This window comes from Carcharodon carcharias, chromosome 16, assembly GCF_017639515.1.
Source record: "Carcharodon carcharias isolate sCarCar2 chromosome 16, sCarCar2.pri, whole genome shotgun sequence".
NCBI classification, from domain to species: Eukaryota; Metazoa; Chordata; class Chondrichthyes; order Lamniformes; family Lamnidae; genus Carcharodon; species Carcharodon carcharias.
Window position 1 is genome coordinate 66,008,191 of NC_054482.1, and position 21,993 is coordinate 66,030,183.

At 41.7% G+C, this 21,993-nt stretch overlaps 1 protein-coding gene across 2 annotated transcripts in view; it reads left to right on the forward strand.

Annotated features, from left to right (window-relative positions):
• The window catches only part of hook1 (hook microtubule-tethering protein 1), an 88,406-nt gene that overhangs the window by 61,981 nt on the left and 4,432 nt on the right, over positions 1 to 21,993 (forward strand). For both annotated transcript variants that reach the window (XM_041208928.1, XM_041208929.1), the window contains exons 14-20: positions 477 to 537; positions 1,082 to 1,222; positions 2,379 to 2,466; positions 12,438 to 12,472; positions 13,975 to 14,057; positions 17,929 to 18,029; positions 20,390 to 20,491. In XM_041208928.1, the coding sequence (XP_041064862.1) occupies positions 477 to 537; positions 1,082 to 1,222; positions 2,379 to 2,466; positions 12,438 to 12,472; positions 13,975 to 14,057; positions 17,929 to 18,029; positions 20,390 to 20,491 (611 nt within the window). The remainder of the gene's footprint in view (positions 1 to 476; positions 538 to 1,081; positions 1,223 to 2,378; positions 2,467 to 12,437; positions 12,473 to 13,974; positions 14,058 to 17,928; positions 18,030 to 20,389; positions 20,492 to 21,993) is intronic.

Genomic DNA, 21,993 nt, shown 5'->3' on the forward strand with positions numbered 1-21,993 from the left:
TATGAATCAGTTTCTTTAATTGTTCATTTTCTGTGTTCTCTACTTCTTGTAGTTTTCAAACAAGTAAGATTGTTTATATATATTTATTCACAGAACTTTAGTTGATTTGTCATAACAGCATTATTTTGTGTTGTATCATTTGGAGGTTTTTCCATTTTCAAATAAGAACTTTTTAAATTTTCAAATGAGACCAAAATATTTCCTCCTCCTCCTTCATGAGAATGTTGTTACTCTGCCAGAACACTGGATCTATGAACATGTCCAAAGTGTTGTTGAAAGGCATTGATAAATGTGAAAATACCCATTACTGGGTTTTCACACAAAACACTTTTCATAATTGCTTATATCTAGAGAACTAAAAATGTACTTGGTGGGAAAGGGTATCTTGGATCAAGGAGATGTAAGTGGAATTATCATGTTAAAATAGCTTAATTTCCAACAGTAAATGGTGAATAAATTAAAATTTTGTTCTCTAGGTAAATTTTCTCTGGCTTCATATGAGGATCTTGCAGCTGAAATCCTTCCTGTGGAATATAGGTATATTTCTTGCATTTCAAAAATTGAAATCCCAAAAACTAATGCTGAAATTTGGAAATCATGTTTTTAACATTGTTTCTTCGATGTAAAAACAGTTTTAATTTCTGACAGGATCAACACTAAGCTCCTTGGTCCTGAACTTACACAAGGTTTCTCAATCTGCTGTGGCTTCCAACCACTTGAGGCGTTTCCCCAGTGGTTCCATTGATATACTGCCGAAATTTAAGCACAATATCAGGACAATCCCCATGGAAATATATTATCTCTACATTTAAAATAGATGTACTTCTTAAACACTTCAACAACAATTAATAAATAAACAGAAAGATACCTCATGCAATTAACTTTTCTAAATGCATATATTAATATTTTTTGTTACATGTGTTGTACTTGGTGATATGTATTGCTTTAAAATTAGTTGGGTAATTATTACACAGTAATATCCAACTTTCACACAGAGGAATAGACAGATACTCCAGAATACAGACATAATGCTGGGCCAGTCACTTTAAACAGTAACATTGCAATTCATTTGTATGTGCAGGGAGAAGTTCATCCGACTGCAACATGAGAACAAGATGTTACAATTGCAACAAGAGGGATCGGAAAATGAACGCATTTTAGTGCTGCAGAAGCTGTTAGATGATGCGAATCGGACAGAAAATGAACTGAAGACGGAAAATAGGTACAAATGTGTTTTTGGTATGACTTGAGCTGCTTTTCAGCTGCTGATTTCTGGGGAAATATTTTTAAATGCCAGGAACCAATCTGATTTACACCCTACTGACCAGGGGCAGCAGTTGGGTTGAGATGGGAGGGTACTTGGGTCGGGGCAGTCAGATTGGGTCAGGGGGTGATTGGGTCGGGGGGATTAGTCAGGTTAGTCTAGTCACGGTAGCCTAGTCATGTTGGAAAGGTAGTTGGGTCAGGGGGTAGTCAGATGGTCGGGGGTTAATGGGAGTTAGTCAGTGGATTGATTGGGGAATCGGTTTTGTAGTTATCCAGGTGTTAGACTAGGTTTTAATCTAATGGTTCCTGGGTAACTACCCAGGTAAGTACCACAGAACTGTCCGAAGACTCTAATTGTAGCTCAGAGTTGGAGACATTTGCAGAGTGTCCTGGGGAGGGGAATTGCATATCATAAGTTGAAACTTCTCAGGCAGTTCCCACATAGGTCACACATCAGGACTTCTGAAGGGTCCCAATGAGCATCTTCAGTCATACGTCTGGTCCCTGGTAACCTGGAGACTGGAAGATTTGGGCCCATTTGTTTTTTTTAATATATATGAGGATCATTCAATATTAAAGCAAAGAAGTGACATTAAATTTGCACAGGACAGATGGAGTATTGGATGTAGTGCTGAATACCCCATTATAGGAAAAATGTTAGATTCTCCAAAATGTAAAATTAAGATTTGCAAAATTAACATTCAAAATAAGAAGCTATAGCTATGAAGAAAGATGTGAAGTTTTTTCACTAGAACAGAAAAGGTTAAAGAAGGATCTAAAGGAGATTTTCAAAATTGAGAAAGGTTTAAAGAGGTAATTGGTGCCCAATTGCTTTCAATCTCAATGGTCGGTGAATTGGTACTAAGAATTATCATTAGAAGACAGATGGGGAAAGTGACAAGTGACAACTGAAGCAGAGAATATAAATATAAAGCGAGAAGTTGTTTAAATATTTGAAAGGAAAGAATATGAATGGATATGGGTAAAGGGCAGTGAAATAGAATTAGGAGAGATGTCTTCAGTTGAACAACTAGCACCAGCACAGCACGATGATCCAAAGTAATAATTGGTTTAAACTAGCGGTTTTTATTCTTTATAATTTTGTAAAACAGAATTGAAAACCAACGTGTACAAGAACTGCAACATCAGGTTGAAGATCTCCAGAAAGTCTTACAAGAGCAAGGCTCTAAGGCAGAAGAAGTGAGTGAGTGATTAAAAGTAATTTAAAAGTGGTGTTGTTACATTTATAAAAGAAAGAAGTATAGAAGTAAGTACTTGCATATCTTTATGGAGCTTATAAACAACGGCCCAGATCTTCTGATCTCTGGCTTGTCGGAGACTGGACGTACAACCCAAGATACGACTTGGGACCCCGAGGAAGCCCTGGTGCACTCACTCTGTGGGAATTGCCTGAGAAGTTTGAACTTCTGATGGGCAATTCCCTTGCTGCCCAAGAATCTCCGAACAAGTCCCCGACTGAGTTAGAGACAGAGACTTCGGACAGTTCTGGTTTACTTACTTGTATAGTTACCCAGGAAATGTTAGACAGAAAAGTCCTGTCCAACTTCCATGTAGCTATACAACTGACCCACACACCCCCGTTCCAAGTCACTCATATTCACCCCCAACCCAACCTGACTAGCCCCCACCACCTGACTAACCCCCCACCACCCAACCTGACTAGACCACAACCTAACAACCCCTCCTAACCTGAGCTGACTATCCCCAACCCACCTCACCTATCTGCCACCCTACCATCTCACCCACCTGTCATTCCACCCATCTGCCATGCTATCACCCTACCCACCTGTCACCCTACCCACCTCACCTACCTGCCACCCCACCCACCTTCCACCCAACCACCTCACCTACCCCTACCCACTTACCTACCCTACCACACTATCCATTCACTCATTCATCCATTCACTAACATTCACACTAGACATTTACATTTTCCTTATGGCAGCTAGTGCTGTAAAAAAAAAGGGTGTGGTTCCTGTGCAGAATTTCTTCACTGCCCACTGTGAGGATTCCTTTCCTGCGGGAGCTCTTCAACATTGTGGATCGGAAGTCTGGTCTTTTCAACTTATCTAGGTAAGTGGGTGGTTTTCTGCCTGATCAGTGTCAGACGCAGCAGTTCTGACTCTGGAAGATCTGAGTCAATATATTTTGGAGACTTTACAGAATTTATAACACAACAAAATTTAAATCTAGTTGTAATGTTAGATACTGAATAATGGGATCCATTGGGGATATTTTGCATTGTCACTGACACGTTTGCTATTTGAAAATTCCTCTGCAGGCTACATCTGATTACAAATTAATCATTATCTATATATTTTTGATTATATTATTTACAGCTGTGGGAAGGGAAAGTGGCGTGTACAATATAGGTGGAAGTTTAACCTTTCAGGTTAAGTGGGCGTTGGTGTGTGCAGGAGGTTAAAACATCAAAAAATGTTGGTGTGTCGGGAAGTCAGCAGGAACCTGCCAATTTCCCCATTTAACTAGAGCACAGTCATGATTGCGCAGGAAGTCTCATGGAACAAAGTCTATTAATAGGATCTACTAAAAGCCAGTTGACTGCATCTTTAGTCCTGAATTCTGGCTTCAACTGCCAGTGCACAGGTATCCCAGGCCTCCAGCAACTCACTAGGTTGAACAAGGCAAGAGGACAGCAGGGATTGACGGGGCTGAACAGTGGCAGGCTGGAAAGTCTTTAAATACAGAGAAATGACAGCTGCTTCTTTGCCTGGGTGAAAGGTTTTTTACTCTCAAGATTTGTCTTGAGAGTATGTTTTCACTGCTTAAGATTTTGAAGGTCATTTCTACAACCTTGGAGTTTTTGAATCTTGAACTGCATTTCCCTTCTCAACAGCATGGGAGCAGTTTATGCAGCTCTACTATTGCTCAGTGATGAGGAACAGCAGGAGCAACTGCAGATGAGAATGAATTGATTCTTTTAGAGGGCCGTTAATCTACAATTCTCTATTCAAGAAAGCAGTGGAGGCTGGGTTACTGAATATATTCAAGGCTGAGTTGAATAGATTTTTGATCAACAAGGGAGTCAAAGGTTATGGAGGGACAGACAAGAAAGGCTAGTTAAGACCACAATGAGATCAGCCATGATCTTATTGACTGGTAGAGCAGTTTCAATGGGTTGAATGGCCTTCTCCTAATCCTATTCCTTATGTTTCTCTTTGCCACCTGCCACGCCACAGGACAGAGGGGATGAGCACAGAGTTCCAGTTGCCAGCAGGCAATATACCCAGCCCAGAGTATTCAGGCAAAGGATTAGTGCCTCAGGAAGTTCAGATGCTCACGTCAGGTTACTGCTGCCATTTGCAGCCTCCTGGAAGAAGCCTTCTTGCCAAGTAGAACAGGTGTACGTTTTTACCAGTGGTAATCAAAGTCACAACAGCCTGAATTTCTTGGCCTGCGACTTCTTTCAGGGGTTGGTTGGTGCCATCTGTACAATCTTAAGTAATGGATGCCATGTTTGCCATGGCCAGCACTTAACGTGCACTTCACTACTGATGAGGTCAGTCTCAATCAATGGGCACTCGGATTTGCTACTCTGGCTAGATTTGCACAGGTATGGGGAGTCATCAACTGGACACATGGCAATCAAGGTGTCTTTAGATCATCCAGCAGACATCATTAATTGAATGGAATTTCACTCCATTAATGTTCAGCTGATCTGCAAAATCTGAAAAATCATCATGTATATCTGTGTTTGATGTGATGCCATGATTACTTTGTTCTGCATCTGTCCAGTCTCCCACAAATATTCACACCTCATAGAATCATAAAGGTCTACAGCACAGAAAAAGGCCCTTCGGCCCATTGAGTCTGTGCTGGTCAAACAAGTATCTAACTATTCTAATCCCAATTTCTAGCACTAGGCCCATAGCCTTGTATGCCATGGCATCACAAGTGCACATCCAAGTACTTATTAAATGTTCTGAGGGTTTCTGCCTCTATCATCCTTTCAGGCAGTGAGTTGCAGATTCCCACCACCCTGTGGGTGAAAGATTTCTTCTTCGCATCACCTCTAAACCTCCTGCCACTTAAATCTATGTCCCCTGGTTATTGATCCTTCCACCAAAGGGAAAAGTTCCTTCCTGTCTACCCTACCTATGCCCCTCATAATTTTATACACCTCAATCACGTCCCCCCGCAATCTCCTTTGCTCCAGAGAAAATAACCCCAGTCTATCCAATCTCTCCTCATAACTAAAACTCTCCAGCCTAGGCAACATCCTGGTAAATCTCCTTTGCACTCCCTCTAGTGCAATCACAGCCTCCCTATTATGCAGATTCCAGAACTGCATGCAATACTCTAGCTGTGGCCTAACCAGCATTTTATACAGTTCCAGCATAACCTCTCTGCTCTTATATTCTATGCCTTGGCTAATAAAGGCAAGTATCCCATATGCCTTCTTATCTACCTGTCCCGCTACCTTCAGGGACCGGTGGACATGCACACCAAGGTCCTTCTGATCCTCCGTACTTCCCAGTGTCCTACCATTCATCGTGTATTTCTGTGCCATGTTTGTCCTGCCCCAACGCATCACCTCACACTTATCCAGATTAAATTCCATTTGCCACTGATCAGCCCATCTGACCAGCCCGTCTATATCTGCTTGTAATCTAAGGCTATCCTCCTCACTATTTACCACCCCACCAATTTTCGTGTCAACTGCGAACTTACTGATCAACCCTCCTACATTCAGGCCTAGATCATTCATATATACCACAAACAGCAAGGGACACAACACCGACCCGTGTGGAACCCCACTGGACACAAGCATCTAATCACAAAAACATCCCTCGACCATCACCCTCTGCTTCCTGCCACTAGCCAATTCTGGATCCACTTAGCCAAATTGCCTTGGATCCCATGAGCTCTTACCTTTGTTATCAGTCTTCCATCCGGGTCCTTATCAAAAGCTTTGCTGAAGTCCAAATAGACTACGTCAAATGCATTGCCCTCATCTATGTACCTGGTCACCTCTTCAAAAAATTCAATCAAATTGGTCAGACATGACCTCCCCTTAACAAAGCCATGCTGACTGTCCTTGATTAATCCTTGCTTCTCCAAGTGTAGATTAATGCTGTCCCTCAGAATTGCTTCCAATAGTTTCCCCACCACTGAGGTTTGATTGGCGTGTAGTTCCCTGGTTTATCCCTTTCTCCCTTCTTGAATAATTGTACCACATTGGCTGTCCTCCAGTCTTCTAGCATCTCCCCTTGAAAATTATTGCCAGCGCCCCTGCTATCTCCTCCCTTGCCTCACTCAACAACCTGGGATACATTTCATCTGTGCCTGGAGACTTATCTACTTTTAATCCTGACAGACCACTTAGAACTTCCTCCCTTTCTGTGATAATTTCTTTAATTATATCACAGTCCATCTGCCTGATTTCCATACCCATGTCATCCCTCCCTTGTGAACACCGACACAAAGTATTCATTTAGAACTCTACCTACGTCTTCCGACTCCACACACAAATTACCACAATGGTCCTTAATGGGCCCTACTCTTTTCCTAGTTACCTCTTACTCTTAGTGTACTTGTAAAATAACTTTGGATTTTCCTTTATTTTACCTGCCAATGTGTTTTCATGCCCCCTTTTTGGTCTCCTAATTTTCTTTTTAAGTTTCCCTCCTACACAATCTATACTCCTCCAGGGCTTCAGCTGTTTTGAGCCCTCCCTTTTTCCCATAGGCATCCCTTTTTCTCTTTATCCAATCCTGTATACCTGTCGACATTCAGGGTTCCCTGGATTTGTTGGTCCCACCTTTTGTCTTTACTGGAATATGTTGGCCTGTACTCTCCCTATTTCCTTCTTGAATGAGTCCCATTGCTCTGACGCAGATTTACCTAAAAGTAGCTGCTCCCAGTCCATTCTGGCCAAATCATATCTGATCTTATTAAAGTCGGCCTTTCCCCAATTTAGAACACTGATTTTTGGCCCATCCTTGTCGTTTTCCATAACAATCTAACGGAATCTAACGGAAATATGATCACTATCTGCAAAATGCTCCCCCACTGATACCTCTAACACTTGCCTGGCTTCGTTCTCTAAAATTAAGTCCAGGACTGCCCCCTCTCCTATAGGACCTTCCACTTACTGGCTTAAAAAGCTCTCCAGGATGCATTTTAAGAATTCTGCTCCCTCTAAACGTATCACACTATGACTAACCAAGTTAATGTTGGGGAAGTTGAAACCCCCCACTATTACTACCCTATTATTTTTACATTTCTCTGAAATTTGCCTGCTCTTCTATGATTGGGAGCCTATAGTACAATGTGATTGCTCCTTTTTTGTTTTTAAGTTCTACCCATGTGGCTTCATTTGAGGAGGGTTCTAAGATGTCACCCCTCCTTACTGCTGTAATTGATTCCTTGATCAATATTGCGATACCCCCTCTTTTATCTCCTTCCCTGCGTCGCCTGAAGACCCATATATCCTGGAATATTGAGCTGCCAATCCAGCCCCTTTTTCAACCAAGTCTCTGTGACAGCAATTACATCAAACTTCCATGTGTTAATTTGTGCCCTCAACTCATCTGCCTTACTCGTTACCATCCAACCTTGCCAAACTCCCTTGTGCCTTAATTGGCCTATAATTTCTGATGCCGTCCAGGCTCACTTGCTCTCTTTTCTAATTTTGGCTGTACATCTTCCCCTGCTGAACCTCCTCTCAAGATCCCATCCCCCTGACAAGTTAGTTTAAACCCTCCCAAATAGCACTAGCAAACCTCCCAACAAGGATGTTGGTCCCATTCTGGTTCAGGTGCAACCCTTGTACAGGTCCCACCACCCTCAGAAACAGTCCCAATATCCCAGAAGTCTAAAGCCCTCTCTCCTGCACCATCTCTCCAGCCACGCATTCATCTGGACTAACCTCCTATTTCTATGCTCACTAGCACGTGGCACTGGAAGTAATCCAGAGATTACTACCTTTGAAGTCCTGTTTTTTAATCTGTTTCCTAGCTCCCTAAATTCTGTTTGCAGGACCTCATCCCTCTTTCTACCTACGTCATTGGTACCAATATGTACCACGATCTGTCTGTTTGCCCTCCCCCTTTAGAATGCCCTGCAGCCGTTCAGTGACATCCTAGACCCTGGCACCAGGGAGGCAACATACCATCCTGGAGTCACGTCTACGGCTGCAGAAATGCCTGTCTGTCCCCCTTACTATCGAGCCATCTACCACTATTGCTCTTCCCCTCTTTTTCCTCCCCCCTGTGCAGCTGAGCCACTCACAGTGCCATGAGCGTGGCTACACTCCCCAGAGGATCCGTCACTCTTTCCAACACAGAAAAACGGTTCTCAAGTGAGATGCACCCTGGGGATTTCCTGACTACCTGCCTGACACCTTTCTTCTGACTGATGGTCACCCCTCCCTCTCTGTCTGCAGTTCCTTAAGCTTTGGGGTGACCACGTCTAAAAACGTGCTAGCCAAGAAACTCTCAGCCTCGCAGATGCACCTCAGTGCCTCCAGCTGCCGCTCAGACTCTGAAACTCGGAGCTCAAGTAGCTGCAACTGGTGGCACTTCCTGCACACATGATCAGTCAGAGCGCAAGGAGCATCTAGGACTTCCCACATATTGCAGTCGGTACATAACTCAGGACTGAGCTGCCCTGCCATGCCTCTAGTTGAATAAAACTCCTTACTTTAAGTTAAATACAGTAAGAAAGTTATATTATTTATGTACTTCAAATAAAAACTAAAACCTTTACCTTCCCTTAGCTTAATCTATTTTAAACTGAAGAAAAGCATTTACCCACTACTCACCAATCAGCTCTCACCTTTGTGTTGACATCACTTTTTGAAGCTTCCCCACATTTGTGCTGGTTCTGACCTCTCCTCCACTCTCTTGTGCTGCCTTGTGATGTCACTCTTGTTATTTTCAACAACAACTGACTGCAGGACGCTCTTCCCAGACTGCTTCACAGCTATGCTGACTGTAGGACACTCTTCCCAGCCTGCAAGCAGAGGCAGCAGATGGCTCCTGTCTTACAAGGGCAACCCTCTGCAGACATGGCTGATGACCCCTTTGAAGAGTCTTACCACTGACCTGCAGGAAAGGTACAATAGAAACCATGAGAATAAGCGTGGTCATTGAGCAGGCTATTGGGTTGCTGAAGATGTGATTCCAGTGCCTGGACAGATCTGGGGGGCCTTTTAGTCAGCACCAGCAAGGTGTCCAGATTGATAGTGGTGTGATGAGTCTTTGGAGGAGGAAGAGGAGCCTGATGTGACCAGAGTAGCTGCAGCCACAAACTAAACTGTCAGGGACGCACAGGGCAGACTTATTCAGGCAAGCTTCAGCTAATCTGAGGCAGTGCCACCATCTGGCACAACTATTCTGAACTCACTTTGCCATCCCCAAGTCTACTAACACAAAATAGTCCCAAAGTCAAAAATTCATCCCTCTGTGATACCAATCTGCTTTTGCCGCACCATTCTCCACAAGGCTGAATGCCACTGGCAGGTGACAGGTAACAATGGTCAATGGAGCTTTGAATATTTACCAAACATTGACAATAACAATGAAAATTAAACAAACTTTTAATCACCCAAGTGATTTCCCTTGTGAAACTAAAAGGTTTTTATCTCCCTTTTTCTCTTACTCCTACATAGTACCCCCATTGAGGTTTCAGTCGAGCTTGAGGCAGGCTGCTTGTTCCCCTGCTCTGACAGCTGAGATGTTTATGGCTCATGTCCTCTGGATTTTTTGAGCCCACTAGAGCCCCACCAAAGACGGCCCCATCCACATCTGCGCAGGTGCAAACTTGACCATCAGGACTGGAGGCAGCATGCGGGGCTGTGACTGAGGGTTGGTGGAGGTGGGGGTGGGGGTGCAATGAGAGTATAGTGAGTGTGCCAAGAGGCAGGAGTGGGGGCGCTTTGAGCAAAGTTCCCAGTTCCATGTCCCCTTTCTCTATCTTCCCTCTCATGACCCATCTGCACTTCCCAGCTAGCCATGCACTTCAGTGAGACTTTGAATGACCAAGACAGGGCTCTCTTCCACCCTATTTAAACTGGCAGATTGAATGTACACATGAATGTGTTCCTGCTCGGTTACCTGCTGCTTCTAATGTTCCATGTAGGTGGCCACTCTTTCCTCAGAGGCCAGAAACATCATGGCACTTCTCCAATCTCTCTCCAATGGTGTCTGCTGCCTCTGGAAGTGCTGACAGAATCTCTCTCACTTTCTGCTGCTGGTCCAGAATAGTCCTCTTTATCAATGACCCTGGAGGGTCAGCATCTGCTTCCAGCCGATCAGAGCTTGATGGGTCCTCCGCCCTACACTGAGGCTCTCCACTTCTGTCTCTATCTCCAACACCTGCTCCTGCTTACTTCTTCAGTGGTCCTCTGCAGCAGTCAGGGTGGCTATAACTGGACGGTCACCATCAGTTCTTGCCTCTTCCTGGTTTCTGCTTTCTATTCTCCAGCAAGAAGAAAAAGAAGAGTTGAGTATGAGAAATGGGATGTGCTGAGAGGATGAAATTACAGTGTTTATAGAGGGTTACTGTAAGGATGGGCATGTGATGGCAATAACATGAGGATGAGTATCAGAGATGGCTGCTCAGATGGGGATCTGATGTGGTATCTTGAATGAGAGGAATAGGTGGATCTGCAAGGTATTTTGGCCTGAGGGATGCTGTACAAGAGAAGGCTGGGAAAGTCAGAATGAGGGGATTGGCACTTGAACGTGGGATAGCACTCACTGTTCATGCTCTGATGAAGTCATTAAACATTTTGTGGCACTTCATCCATGAGTTAGGTATCACACACCTGCTGCTTACCTTTTTTTATTAATTCATGGAATGGGAGCCAGCATTTATTGCCCATCCCTAATTGCCCTTGAGAACTGTGTGGCTTGCTACGCCATTTCAGAGGGGAATTAAGAGCCAACCACATTGCTGTGGGTCTGGAGTCACATGTAAGCCAGACCTGGTATGGACACCAGATTTCCCTTCCTAAAGGACATTAGTGAACCTGATGGCTTTTTACGACAATCGACAATATTTCATGGTCATCTTTAGACTTTTAATTCCCTGTCATACCCATTTGGTCTCAGAGACAGGCTTCTTTTTCAAATCTGCTGGGAATGGGATGTCTCTGTGGGTCCTTATAGCCACAGCATGATGTCCAGGGATGCCTCAGAGAACTGGAGACAGCCTTCCCTCATTGCGACTCCATCACTCGAGTTGCTGTCCTTTACTTTTCAATTGTAGAATGGTTCCACTCTGGCCCTTGCCAGGGTCCTTTCAAATACTAAGATTTGGCAACAGTCAGGCCCGGGGTGTGATCATACCCGCTATTTCTGATTGGTCGGGAAACCCAGAAGCTGGATACCAATGCCGTGGCTCAGTTGGAGAGCTATGGAAAAAGACCTGTTCTATGGACTGGGAGTTTCCTGATCCTCTGCGAGCCTTTCCTGTTGCAAACAGGTCCAAATGTTAAAATTGAGCCCATTACCTTCCTCGTGATGCTAATCTTCCATGTCAGTAGATTTTGAACTTTCATTCTCAGTCAGTGGTGAATTAAGAACCTTTGAACAAGTTCCTTCTTAACTGCTGAACTGCATGTTGAAGGAACCAATACTTTTTTCCTTGATAAAACGTAGAAAAGTAGATGAATTATTCTTGAATATTAAGATTGTGTAATGAAATGCATCTTATCATCTAGATACTGTTTTGATTTATATTAATCAAATTGCAAGTGTTTAATTTTGAATATGTCTCCCATTAGCCTATATGTTTATGTAACTAGTTCATACGCCAGTGATATTCAGACTGAAGGGCAAGAAAAAAGTAGGTGGTTGTAGTCATACCAAACCTGGAGTTAATATGTTTTACCATTGGCATCTGTCATAGTGTATTTATGCATTATCCATTTTCTCCTTTCTGTTAGCAGTTTTAAAGAGTAGCTCCAGACAGTAGGACAATTAGGAAGATCAAGGAAATGTACTTAAATACAATTTCACTTTAATGTGCATTGTATAGTTATAAAAACAACTCTAACTGCATATGTTACTGAAGTATCCAATACAGATTGTTTAAATATTAGTTCTGAAGATATGCTTGAATTTTGCACTGCACAACCTTATAATATCATGTAAAAAAACTCTTGATATATTGTTTTGCAGTCAAGTGACCTGAAGAAGAAATTGGATGCGCACTTGTAAGTAAATAGTATTTAAGAAATGTTTTCTTCTTAAATATACAGCTCCTTGCTAGGTTCTGAAATCCACACTGTAGTGGTTTTTAAAAATAGATAGATTTAAGTGTCACTCACTTGTTCATTCAGTAACAATGTAAGTTCAGTACATTTTTTTCGCTTGTATTGTTACTGAGGATCAAAATAGGATGCAATTTCTTCTTGCAACTATAAACCAAACCCATTAATGAAAATTGCAACTAGATAAATTTTGTATTCCATCATTTAGTCAATTCTATATGGTGATTATGCACTCAGAAACAAGATTGTGCAGCTGCTTCTGTTTTACATGATATTGAATAAGTCTTCTAGTGTATCTGGATTTTTAAAAATTTTGTGCCTGGGTATCCTTGCAATGCTTTGAATTTAAATATTGTTGACAAATATCCAGCTGAACATAGTGAATTTTCTGTCTTCTAAACTAAATTTCACCTCACTTGATGAACTGATTTTGAAACTAAAATTGAATATTTCCTTAAGTTAATCATGGACTTGTTTAGGATAATGGTGTAAGTTGAAGGAAAAAAGTAAAAGATCATTATACATCATGAAATATATGGGAGTTAGCTTATGAGAATTAATGGTTCAATTTATGTTTCATGAGAAGACTTAATTTGTTATGCCAATACCTTGAGTAGAATACAGTTCATTTTTTATGGACTCAGTGTGAGGTTTCTACATGTTGCAAATTTGGCCAGTAAAAATTGTCGCAAGAAGGTGAAATATTTTATTTCTCAACTGAATTTGCTCCTCTCCTCCAATTGAAGAACTGATATAATCCCAGTGGCCCTTCCCTCTATATGAGCGTCAGAGGACTATTCCAACAGGTGTTCCTGAATTACAATTAGGAGCAGGAACCTAACTGATAATAAAACTATCCAGTAAAATTTCCCATTTATAATAAATTGTAAGCAGCCAAGCACAAATAGTAAGGTATGCAGCCTTTTAAAGAGCAGCACTTGCATACAAAGTTAAAAAATGTTGCCATTTATCATCCAGACGTGGAAATTCACAGGCTCTTTCAAAGAACCAACACAAGCATGATGGGCCGAGTGATTCCCTCTGTGTTGTAAGATTCTGTAATTCTGATTCTGTTAATTGTCTAGGATTGGCAACTTAATGATTTGGTAGAATTTAATCTTTAATATTTGGAATTGTTCTTAAAAATCTAGAAAATGTGATAGCTTTTAAAGTGCAACAAAAATTAATTGTTACATAATTACAGGAAATTTTCAGCTGCTTACAGCTTAATCGGTTGGGGATTCTAACCTCTACAGATAAGGTTGATAGTTTTCAGCCTACCTGCCGATTTCCCTCTGACTGCAACACAGAAACTGAAATTGACACACATAATGGCAAACAAGAGACAATTTTAAAAATGAGCATTGATGGTGGAGTAAATAGATCATTTAAGTGTTAAACAGTAATTTTCTATGCATTTAATTTGCCGCATATTTTATATCCAGAGAGAAACTTCATGAGGCCCATGATGAGCTGCAAAAAAAGAAAGAACTTATTGAAGACTTGCAACCTGAAATACAACAGAGCTGTAAGTTTAAAAAATATAACAAACACAACCTTTCAAATATCTTAATGTTTATAAGAAAAAGCAAAGTACTGCATATGCTGTAACTATGAAATTAAATCAGATAATGCTGTAAGGGCTCCAAAGGTTAGGCAGCATCTGTGGAAAAAGGAAGTTAGGGTTAACAGTTTAGGTTTATGATCCATCATCAGAACCAAGAGATGCTATAGATGAATAGCTTATAAGGAGGAAAGAAGGGACAGGGAGGAAAAAAATGACCACATAGACTAGAGAAGAGAAAACATCATCTTCAAAGTGAATAGATGACGATCAGGAGATAATTAAATTACAGAAGTACTGAAGGTCTGAGATAAAAGGAGGCAATAATGAGAGAAATTAGATATGTCTGAGACCCAGTGAATGTGTGAATGGTTTCAGCAGAGTAGCGGAGGAGAGGGAAGCACAAAAAAATGTGGTAAAACAGGTAAGACTCAAGTGACCTGGGTGTAAGTGAAAGAAAAAGGCAGATAGATTTGAGTGATACAGACCATTCTGCCAATGGTGTAGCAATAGCGGAACTCTATCCCAAGCATCAGCCAACAATCTTCCCCTTTCCTAAAAGCAATGCTACTTATAAGTAGCCATTGACTGATACCTCATTGGCCCTCTGGAGAATGCTGAGTGAGGCATCTGGGCCTCTGTAGAATTATCTCAGTGGGAATCAAGCCTGGTATGGCGGAAGACAAATAGGGAAAACAGAAGAATATTGAAGTGTTTGGGTAGGGATTTGTGGTGGGTTGGGATGCATGAACTCTTCATGATGTTTCTATATGTTGCACATTTGGACAGCAAAAATGATAATAAGGCAAAATATTTTATTTCTTATCAAAATTCAAATTGAAAGCTATTCTTAGTGATGGTGACCATGAAACTACCATCGATTGTCGTTAAAAATCCATCTGGCATCTGATTCACTATTGTCCTTTAGGGAAGGAAATCTATCTTCCTTACCTGGCCTGATCTACATGTGACTCCAGACTCTCAGCAATGTGGTTGACTCTTAGCTGCACTTTGAAATGGCCTAGCAGGCTATTCAGTTCAAGGGCAATTAGGGATAGACAACAAATGCTCACTTTGCCAGTGACACTATATTCCATGAAAGAATAAATAAATAAGAGTGCTAAATAGTAACTCTTGAACCTCGATTCAGAGGGGTTAAAACTTGGCTGAGTCTATTTACAGAACTGAGGTCACTTTGATCCTCCCTGGTACCATTTCATCTTGGCCAAATTACAAGTTGACTGTGGCCCCCGCTGGAAGAAAATTCAGGTCTTTGTTAAAAGCAAAGTCACACTTGATGACAGTCCACACTATGACATGATATGAACAATAACTCAAGGTGTCTGTAACCTGACAACCCATGCTGAATGGCCAGGAGCGGTCAAGGTAAGTTTTAAAAATTACTCCTGTTGGATCAGGCTCACCTTGTGAACCAAGATGAGCAGACATTCTCCATCCAGTCTTTTGGGTGAGCTGTTGAACCAAGTCCCTGTCTATTCTCTCAAGGGCATGTAAAGTATTCCATGGTACTACTTCGAAGAAGAGCAAGCAAGTTATTCCCAGTGGCCGAACCAATATTTCTGCCTCAGTCAACATCACACAGAAACAAATTACCTGGTTATTATCACGTTGCTGTTTGTTGGAGTTTGCTGTGTGCAAATTGGCTGCCGCATTTCCTACATTATAACAGTGGCTACAATTCAAAAGTATTTCATTGGTTGTAAAACGCTGAGCTGTCTGATGGCTGTAAAAGGTGCTTTATAAATGCAGGTCTTTTTCTTTCTTTCTGGGCTCTACAAGGAGTCCCAGGTCTTCCCCAGCCATGGAATCCCCACTGATCATATTGGAATATCCCACTACCCCCACCTCTTCCCTGCCCCCAATTGCTCCAAGATTCCTCCCGCTTACTGAGTGACTGGAATCTTTTCAGGGAACCCAGGCTGTAGCCTCCTGCTGAAAAATTCTTGCTGTTGCCTGCAGTTTAGATGGTGAATCTGGCCTGGTGCCAGGCAGAACTCTGGGAAATTTTATTTAAATGAGCCCCTGCCATTAATATTGACAGGGTCTCCATGCCCTGCACTCTCCAGGTGCGTCACCCACTTGGCAAATTGTGGGCACTGTTCCCACTCTTTCTTTGAAAATTGGGCTGTTAATTTTTAAATATTAGAATAGATATGAATATTTGTGGTATAATGGAAAATTCAAAACTATTTGCTAACTTGCCTTACTTATTGAGCCTTGGTTCAGTGGTGGTATCCTTCTCTCCTTCACTCCAGATACTAGAGCGCACAATCCAGGTAGACATTCTAGTGCAATAATGAGAAGTGTTCATTGTAAGCCTGCCGTCTATCGAATGAGATGTTAAACCTAGGCTCCAAGTGCCCTGTCGGATGGATGTTAATGATCTCATGGCACTTCTGAAAGAGGAGAGGAATTATTTCATTGTCCTGGCCAATGTTTATCCCACAATATAAATCACAAAATGAAACCCAGATTATCTGGAAATTATCTCATGGCTGTGGGAACCTGCTGTTTTTACACTTGCAACAGTGTTCCTTTATATTGCAACACTTCAGGACAGGTAATGAAGTACTTTTGAAGTGGTGAAAGGTGCGATATAATTTTTTAAAAATTCATTCAAGGGATGTGGGTTTCGCTTGCTAGGTCAGCATTTATTGCTCATCCCTAATTGCCCTTGAGAAGGTGGTGGCGAACTGGCTTCTTGAACCCCTGCAGTCCATGTGGTGTAGGACACCCACAATGCTGTTAGGCAGGGAGTTCCAGGATTTTGACCCAGCAACAGTGAAGGAAACCTTGATGGTGGAGGGAGTGAATGTTAGATGGGGTGCCAGTCGAGCGGGTTGCTTTGTCCTGGATGGTTTCAAGCTTCTTGAGTGTTGTTGGAGCTGCACTCATCCGGTCAAATGCGATCTTGATACCAAGCACAGTCATTCTCACCTCACCTGGGAAGTTCAGCTCTTTTGTCCATGTTTGAACCAAAGCATAACGAGATCGGGAGCTGATTGGCCCTGGTGGAACCCAAACTGAGTGTCAGTGAGCAGGTTATTGCTAAGCAAATGCCGCTTGGTAGCATTGTTGATGACACCTTCCATTATTTTTCTGATGATCAAGAGTAGACTGATGGGAGCAGTTATTGACTGGGTTGGATTTGCCCTGCTTTTTGTGTACAGGACATACCTGGGCAATTTTCCATATTGTTGGGTAGATGCCAGTGTTGTAGCTCTACTGGAACAGCTTGGCTAGGGGCGTGGCAAGTTCTGGAGTACAAGCCTCCAGTACTATTGCCGGAATATTGTCAGGCTTTTGTCCATAGCCTTTGCTGTATCTTTATCATATCATAGCCTTTGCATAGCCTTCAGCCATTTCTTGATGTCATGTGGGGTAAATCGAATTGTTTGAGACTGGCATCTGAGATGCTGGGGACCTCCTGGAGAAGACCGAGTTGGATGTCAGTTCTCCTATAAACCTATTTTGGAAAGTAACATTAACCCCAGTTCAGTTAGGAGGTCAAATATATTATAATTTATATTTATAGAAAATCTTCTTACTAATAACTCCTGTTCGTACCTGTTCTGGTATCCTAAAATTGGGCCTTATAAAGTATTCAAATCCTGTTAGTAATTACAAATTGTATGCATGATATTTGAAAATATACTTAGAACAGAAATAGCAGATCAATTTCCTGATCTACACAATCTGTTTTAAAGAAAATAATTAATAAAATATACATGAAGAAATATCAGATTCATAACGATTATACCAATTTCAAAATCATAACTGAAACATTTCTAAGATGCAAATCTTATCATTCCAGCTCAAAAAATTGACGAGTTGCAACGTGCCCTGACTAAAAAAGATGAAGACATGCGGGCAATGGAGGAAAGGTACAAGATGTACCTGGCGAAAGCTCGTAATGTGAGTATGTGTGTCTTCTGGCTTGCTTTTTATTCAGTCTTTGTTCCCTATAACCCCTAGTTCCAATATGCTCCCTTTTTTTCTTTGGTCTGTAAATTGTTCTAAATACATTTTCCACATGATTCATTTCAAATCTGTTTTTTAAATACTATTGAGTGTTAAATAAACTATCAAACGTGCCTCTAAAATAGTATATGGAAAATAATCAGAGTAATTTGTTTTGGTGGAAACTATTGTGCACAGGAAACCATTGATTTTGTCGGTATCTAGGATTTTTGGTCCCCACTTACTTTCTTCAAGTCTAAAACATTAAACTTCTCCTTTCCTTCCTCTTTCTTAATCTTATTTTCTGTAATCTTCCCTATTTAGTGGATCAAGATTGAAACATGATTTCAAATAATCTAGCTCAGCATACTTCTCTACATAACGTTATCAATTTGCACTGAAATAAACTGTTGAAACATATTGTGAATAATGGCAATTCCCAAGAAGAGTTATTTACTAGAACTCTGCTCCAAGTTTCAACAGTTTGAGCTGGAACTAAATTACATCTAACTAATTATAATTTTGAGTATTGCTGAGAAAAGAGATTTTTTGTTGAAGCTTTTCATCTTGCATTCATCAGGACAATTCGCAAAAAAACACCAATGTCAGGGGAAGCAACAACAGTTAACTGTCAAACATTGTTTGAAATTTGAACCAGGCAGCTTGACTCTGCTTGGTCAAGACATTGCCCTGCGTCCCTAGGGCAATGTCTTAACCAATCAGAGTCGAGCTGCCTGGTTTAAATTTCAAACAATGTTTGACAGTTAACTGTCAGTCATCACCCCCTGGTGCATTTTCCATGGCAACATCTCTACCAATCAGAGTCCACTTGTCAACCAATCAGCACTGTCTTCTCATACAATATAAATATGTTGCTTCCCATGACACTGGTATTTTCTTGCGAATTGTCCTGATGTGTGCAAGATGGAAAGTTCAGACAAAAAAATGCCTCTTTTTTTCCAGCAATATTCAAGTTCAGTACTACCAAATGACTATTTACAAATTTAACCCAACAGTGTTAGTTTATTTCAGAAATATTCAATATTCCCATAGCAACTCTAATAGAAGTGTGGCATAAGGGTTATGAACTGGAACCCAGATATGAGGAGTTTTGACTTTGACTGGGAGTTTCTTTGGGAGATTTTGATGGGCTGAGCTTCTACCCATTCCAAACAAGCTCAGGAGTATAGGAGGGGTTGCTGATCCAAGGATAGGATTTCCTATGTGGGGTTGCTATGCTAAATGGGATTGGCACGCCAACCAATCCAAAGGTGAATGTGGAGTTCATTTTTGGGTTCAATGTTTGGGATGTAGCCTGTGCTCATCCTGTTGAAACTTCTTTGGTGGAACGCAGCACCATCTTCCTCCAAACCACCCCAGCCCCAACTTAACTGGACTGAAAACCTTTGCTGGGAACCCTGGCCTCCTGTAGCACTTGAAGACTAGAGATGTAGCCTTTGTAGTATAGGCCTCTGCTGTCATTACTGAATTGAGCTGGCATTACCCCTGTCCTTGCAAAGGTTAGCAGGGTCAACACCAGAAGTAGCCTTCACAGTGGGATAAAAGACCTGTGGGCTTTTGACCGCTGTGTTTCTGTAGAGCGACTTTAATACCAAGGGTTTGAGGTTTGAAATGGGAAATTTTTATTAGAAACTGGAGAATATCAGAAGCCAAAAGTGGCTTAAAAATTGAAGGATATATTGGGCAGGAAAACCATGTGGCATTGCTGGCAAGAGTAGGCATGTGTCGTAGAGCCCTCTATAGATGAAAATTTATTTTTAAAGTATGCAAGTCTCAAAGGGGTAATTTTCTGAGCATGCTCTAACAGCTGGAAACCACACCTGCCACCAGCACATTTCAGAAAATGTTGCAACATTCCTGTAATTCTCCAATACTCAGTACCAGCAGACAAAATTCTCCTCCATCAGCTCATGCTCATGTTCCCGAGTATATTTATTTTTTACAATTTTAGTTCTGCAAAATGGGAAGTATTAGATTCAGCATACAAGAAATCACAGAGAACCAAATTTGTCAGTCCCATTTACTTCACCTCCCAATTATGGAGCTTGCAAAGCCAAGGCAAGAGCTTCAGAGAGACCATGTCTCTTGGAGGAGTTATCTGCAGTGATTGGCAGTTGGGAAATCTGAATACAAGTTCTGCAGTCACCATGATCCCCCAACACCCATCTCCTCAACCATCTTCCTGCTCCCCCTCACCCCTGCCCTCCACCCACCAACCCACCTAAAGTGACAATAATTTGGTACAGTTTTATGGAGAGACTTAATGAAGAAAAATAATTGTATTCCATACACAGGTGATTAAAGCTCTGGATCCAAAACAAAACCCAGCAAGTGCAGAAATCCAGATACTGAAAACGCAGATCACTGAGAAGGACAAAAAAATACAAACGCTGGAAGTATGTAATTGTATTATTACACTTTATACTGATTACAACATTTCCCTCAATAATATTGCAATGTTCTGAGTGGCTTGTATGCTAGTATATAATAACTAACTTGGCCCACTTAAATATTTCATTACTTCATGACTTTGAGGTGTTAGATTAACATATTTCCTCATAATTTCAAGATATCTATCCCCAAGCTGCCACTAACCAATCATCTTGAATTACAAAATGTAGTATTAAGCGCTAACTTCTCCATTCCCAGCCAAGTTGTTCAAGTCCAACGACAGCACTGGCATCTACCTGTCAATGTAGAAGATTGTCCAAGTGTGTCCTGTCTTTAAAAAAAAGCAGGACAAATCCAATCTGACCAGTTAACACCCCATCAGTCCACTTTTGATTGTAGGCAATGTGATGGAAGGTGTTGTCAACTGTGCAGTCAAGTGACACTTACTCAGGAATAACCTGCTTACTGATGCTCGGTTTGGGTTCCACCAGGACCATTCGTTTTCAGACCTCATTACAGCCTTGGTCCAAACATGGACAAAAAGGCTAAATTCAAGAGGTGAGAGTGACTGCCCTTGACGTCAAGCAGCATTTGGTTAAGAATGACGTCAAGGAACCTTAGAAAAATTTAAGCCAATGGGAATCAGGTTGATGTTATACCTAGCACAAAGGAAGATGGTTGCAATTGTTAGAGGCCCATTATCTCACCCCCAGGGCATTGCTTTAAGAGTTCCTCCAGGTAGTGTCCTAGGCCCAACCATCTTCAGCTGTTTCATCAATGACATTCCCTCCATCATAGATCAGAAGTGGGGCTGTTCATTAATCATTGCACAATGTTCAATATCATTCTCAACTCCTCAGCTACTGAAGTAATCCATGCCCACATGCAGCAAGACCTGGACAACATTCAGGCTTGGGCTGATATGTTGCACAAATGCTATTCGCCACTTAAGTGCCATGCAATGACCATCTCCAACAAGAGAGAATCTAATTATCCCCCCTTGACATTCAATAGCATTACCATCACTGAATTCCCCATCAACAACATCGTGGAGATTACCGCTGACCAAAAACTTAATTAAACCAGCCATACAAATTGTGTGGCTAAAAGATCAGGTCAGAAGCTGGGAATTCTGGGGCTAGTAACTCCTCCTGACCCCCCCAAAGCCTGTCCACCATCTAGAAGGCCCAAGTAAAGGGAGAATGGGAAACATAAATGTGGTGGCTGACTGAAGTTGGTCAATACAGACTCCTAGGGATAAAGAAGGCATTGCACCTCTGAGATACCCCTGCTGTATTTGATTCCATGTTCAAGAAGGCCTGGTTCTTTTCTATCACTTGAGGGGTGGGCTAGTGTGGGCAGGTGTGCAGCCAACCTGAGAGGAATCTGCCTCTTCTGCTGTCAAACATACATGCTGGTATTGCTGCATGAAGCCCTGCAATCTGCCTAAGAGGTATCACCTGAGGAGGTTGAGGTCTTGCTTCACAATTCTACCTGGGAAATTTTC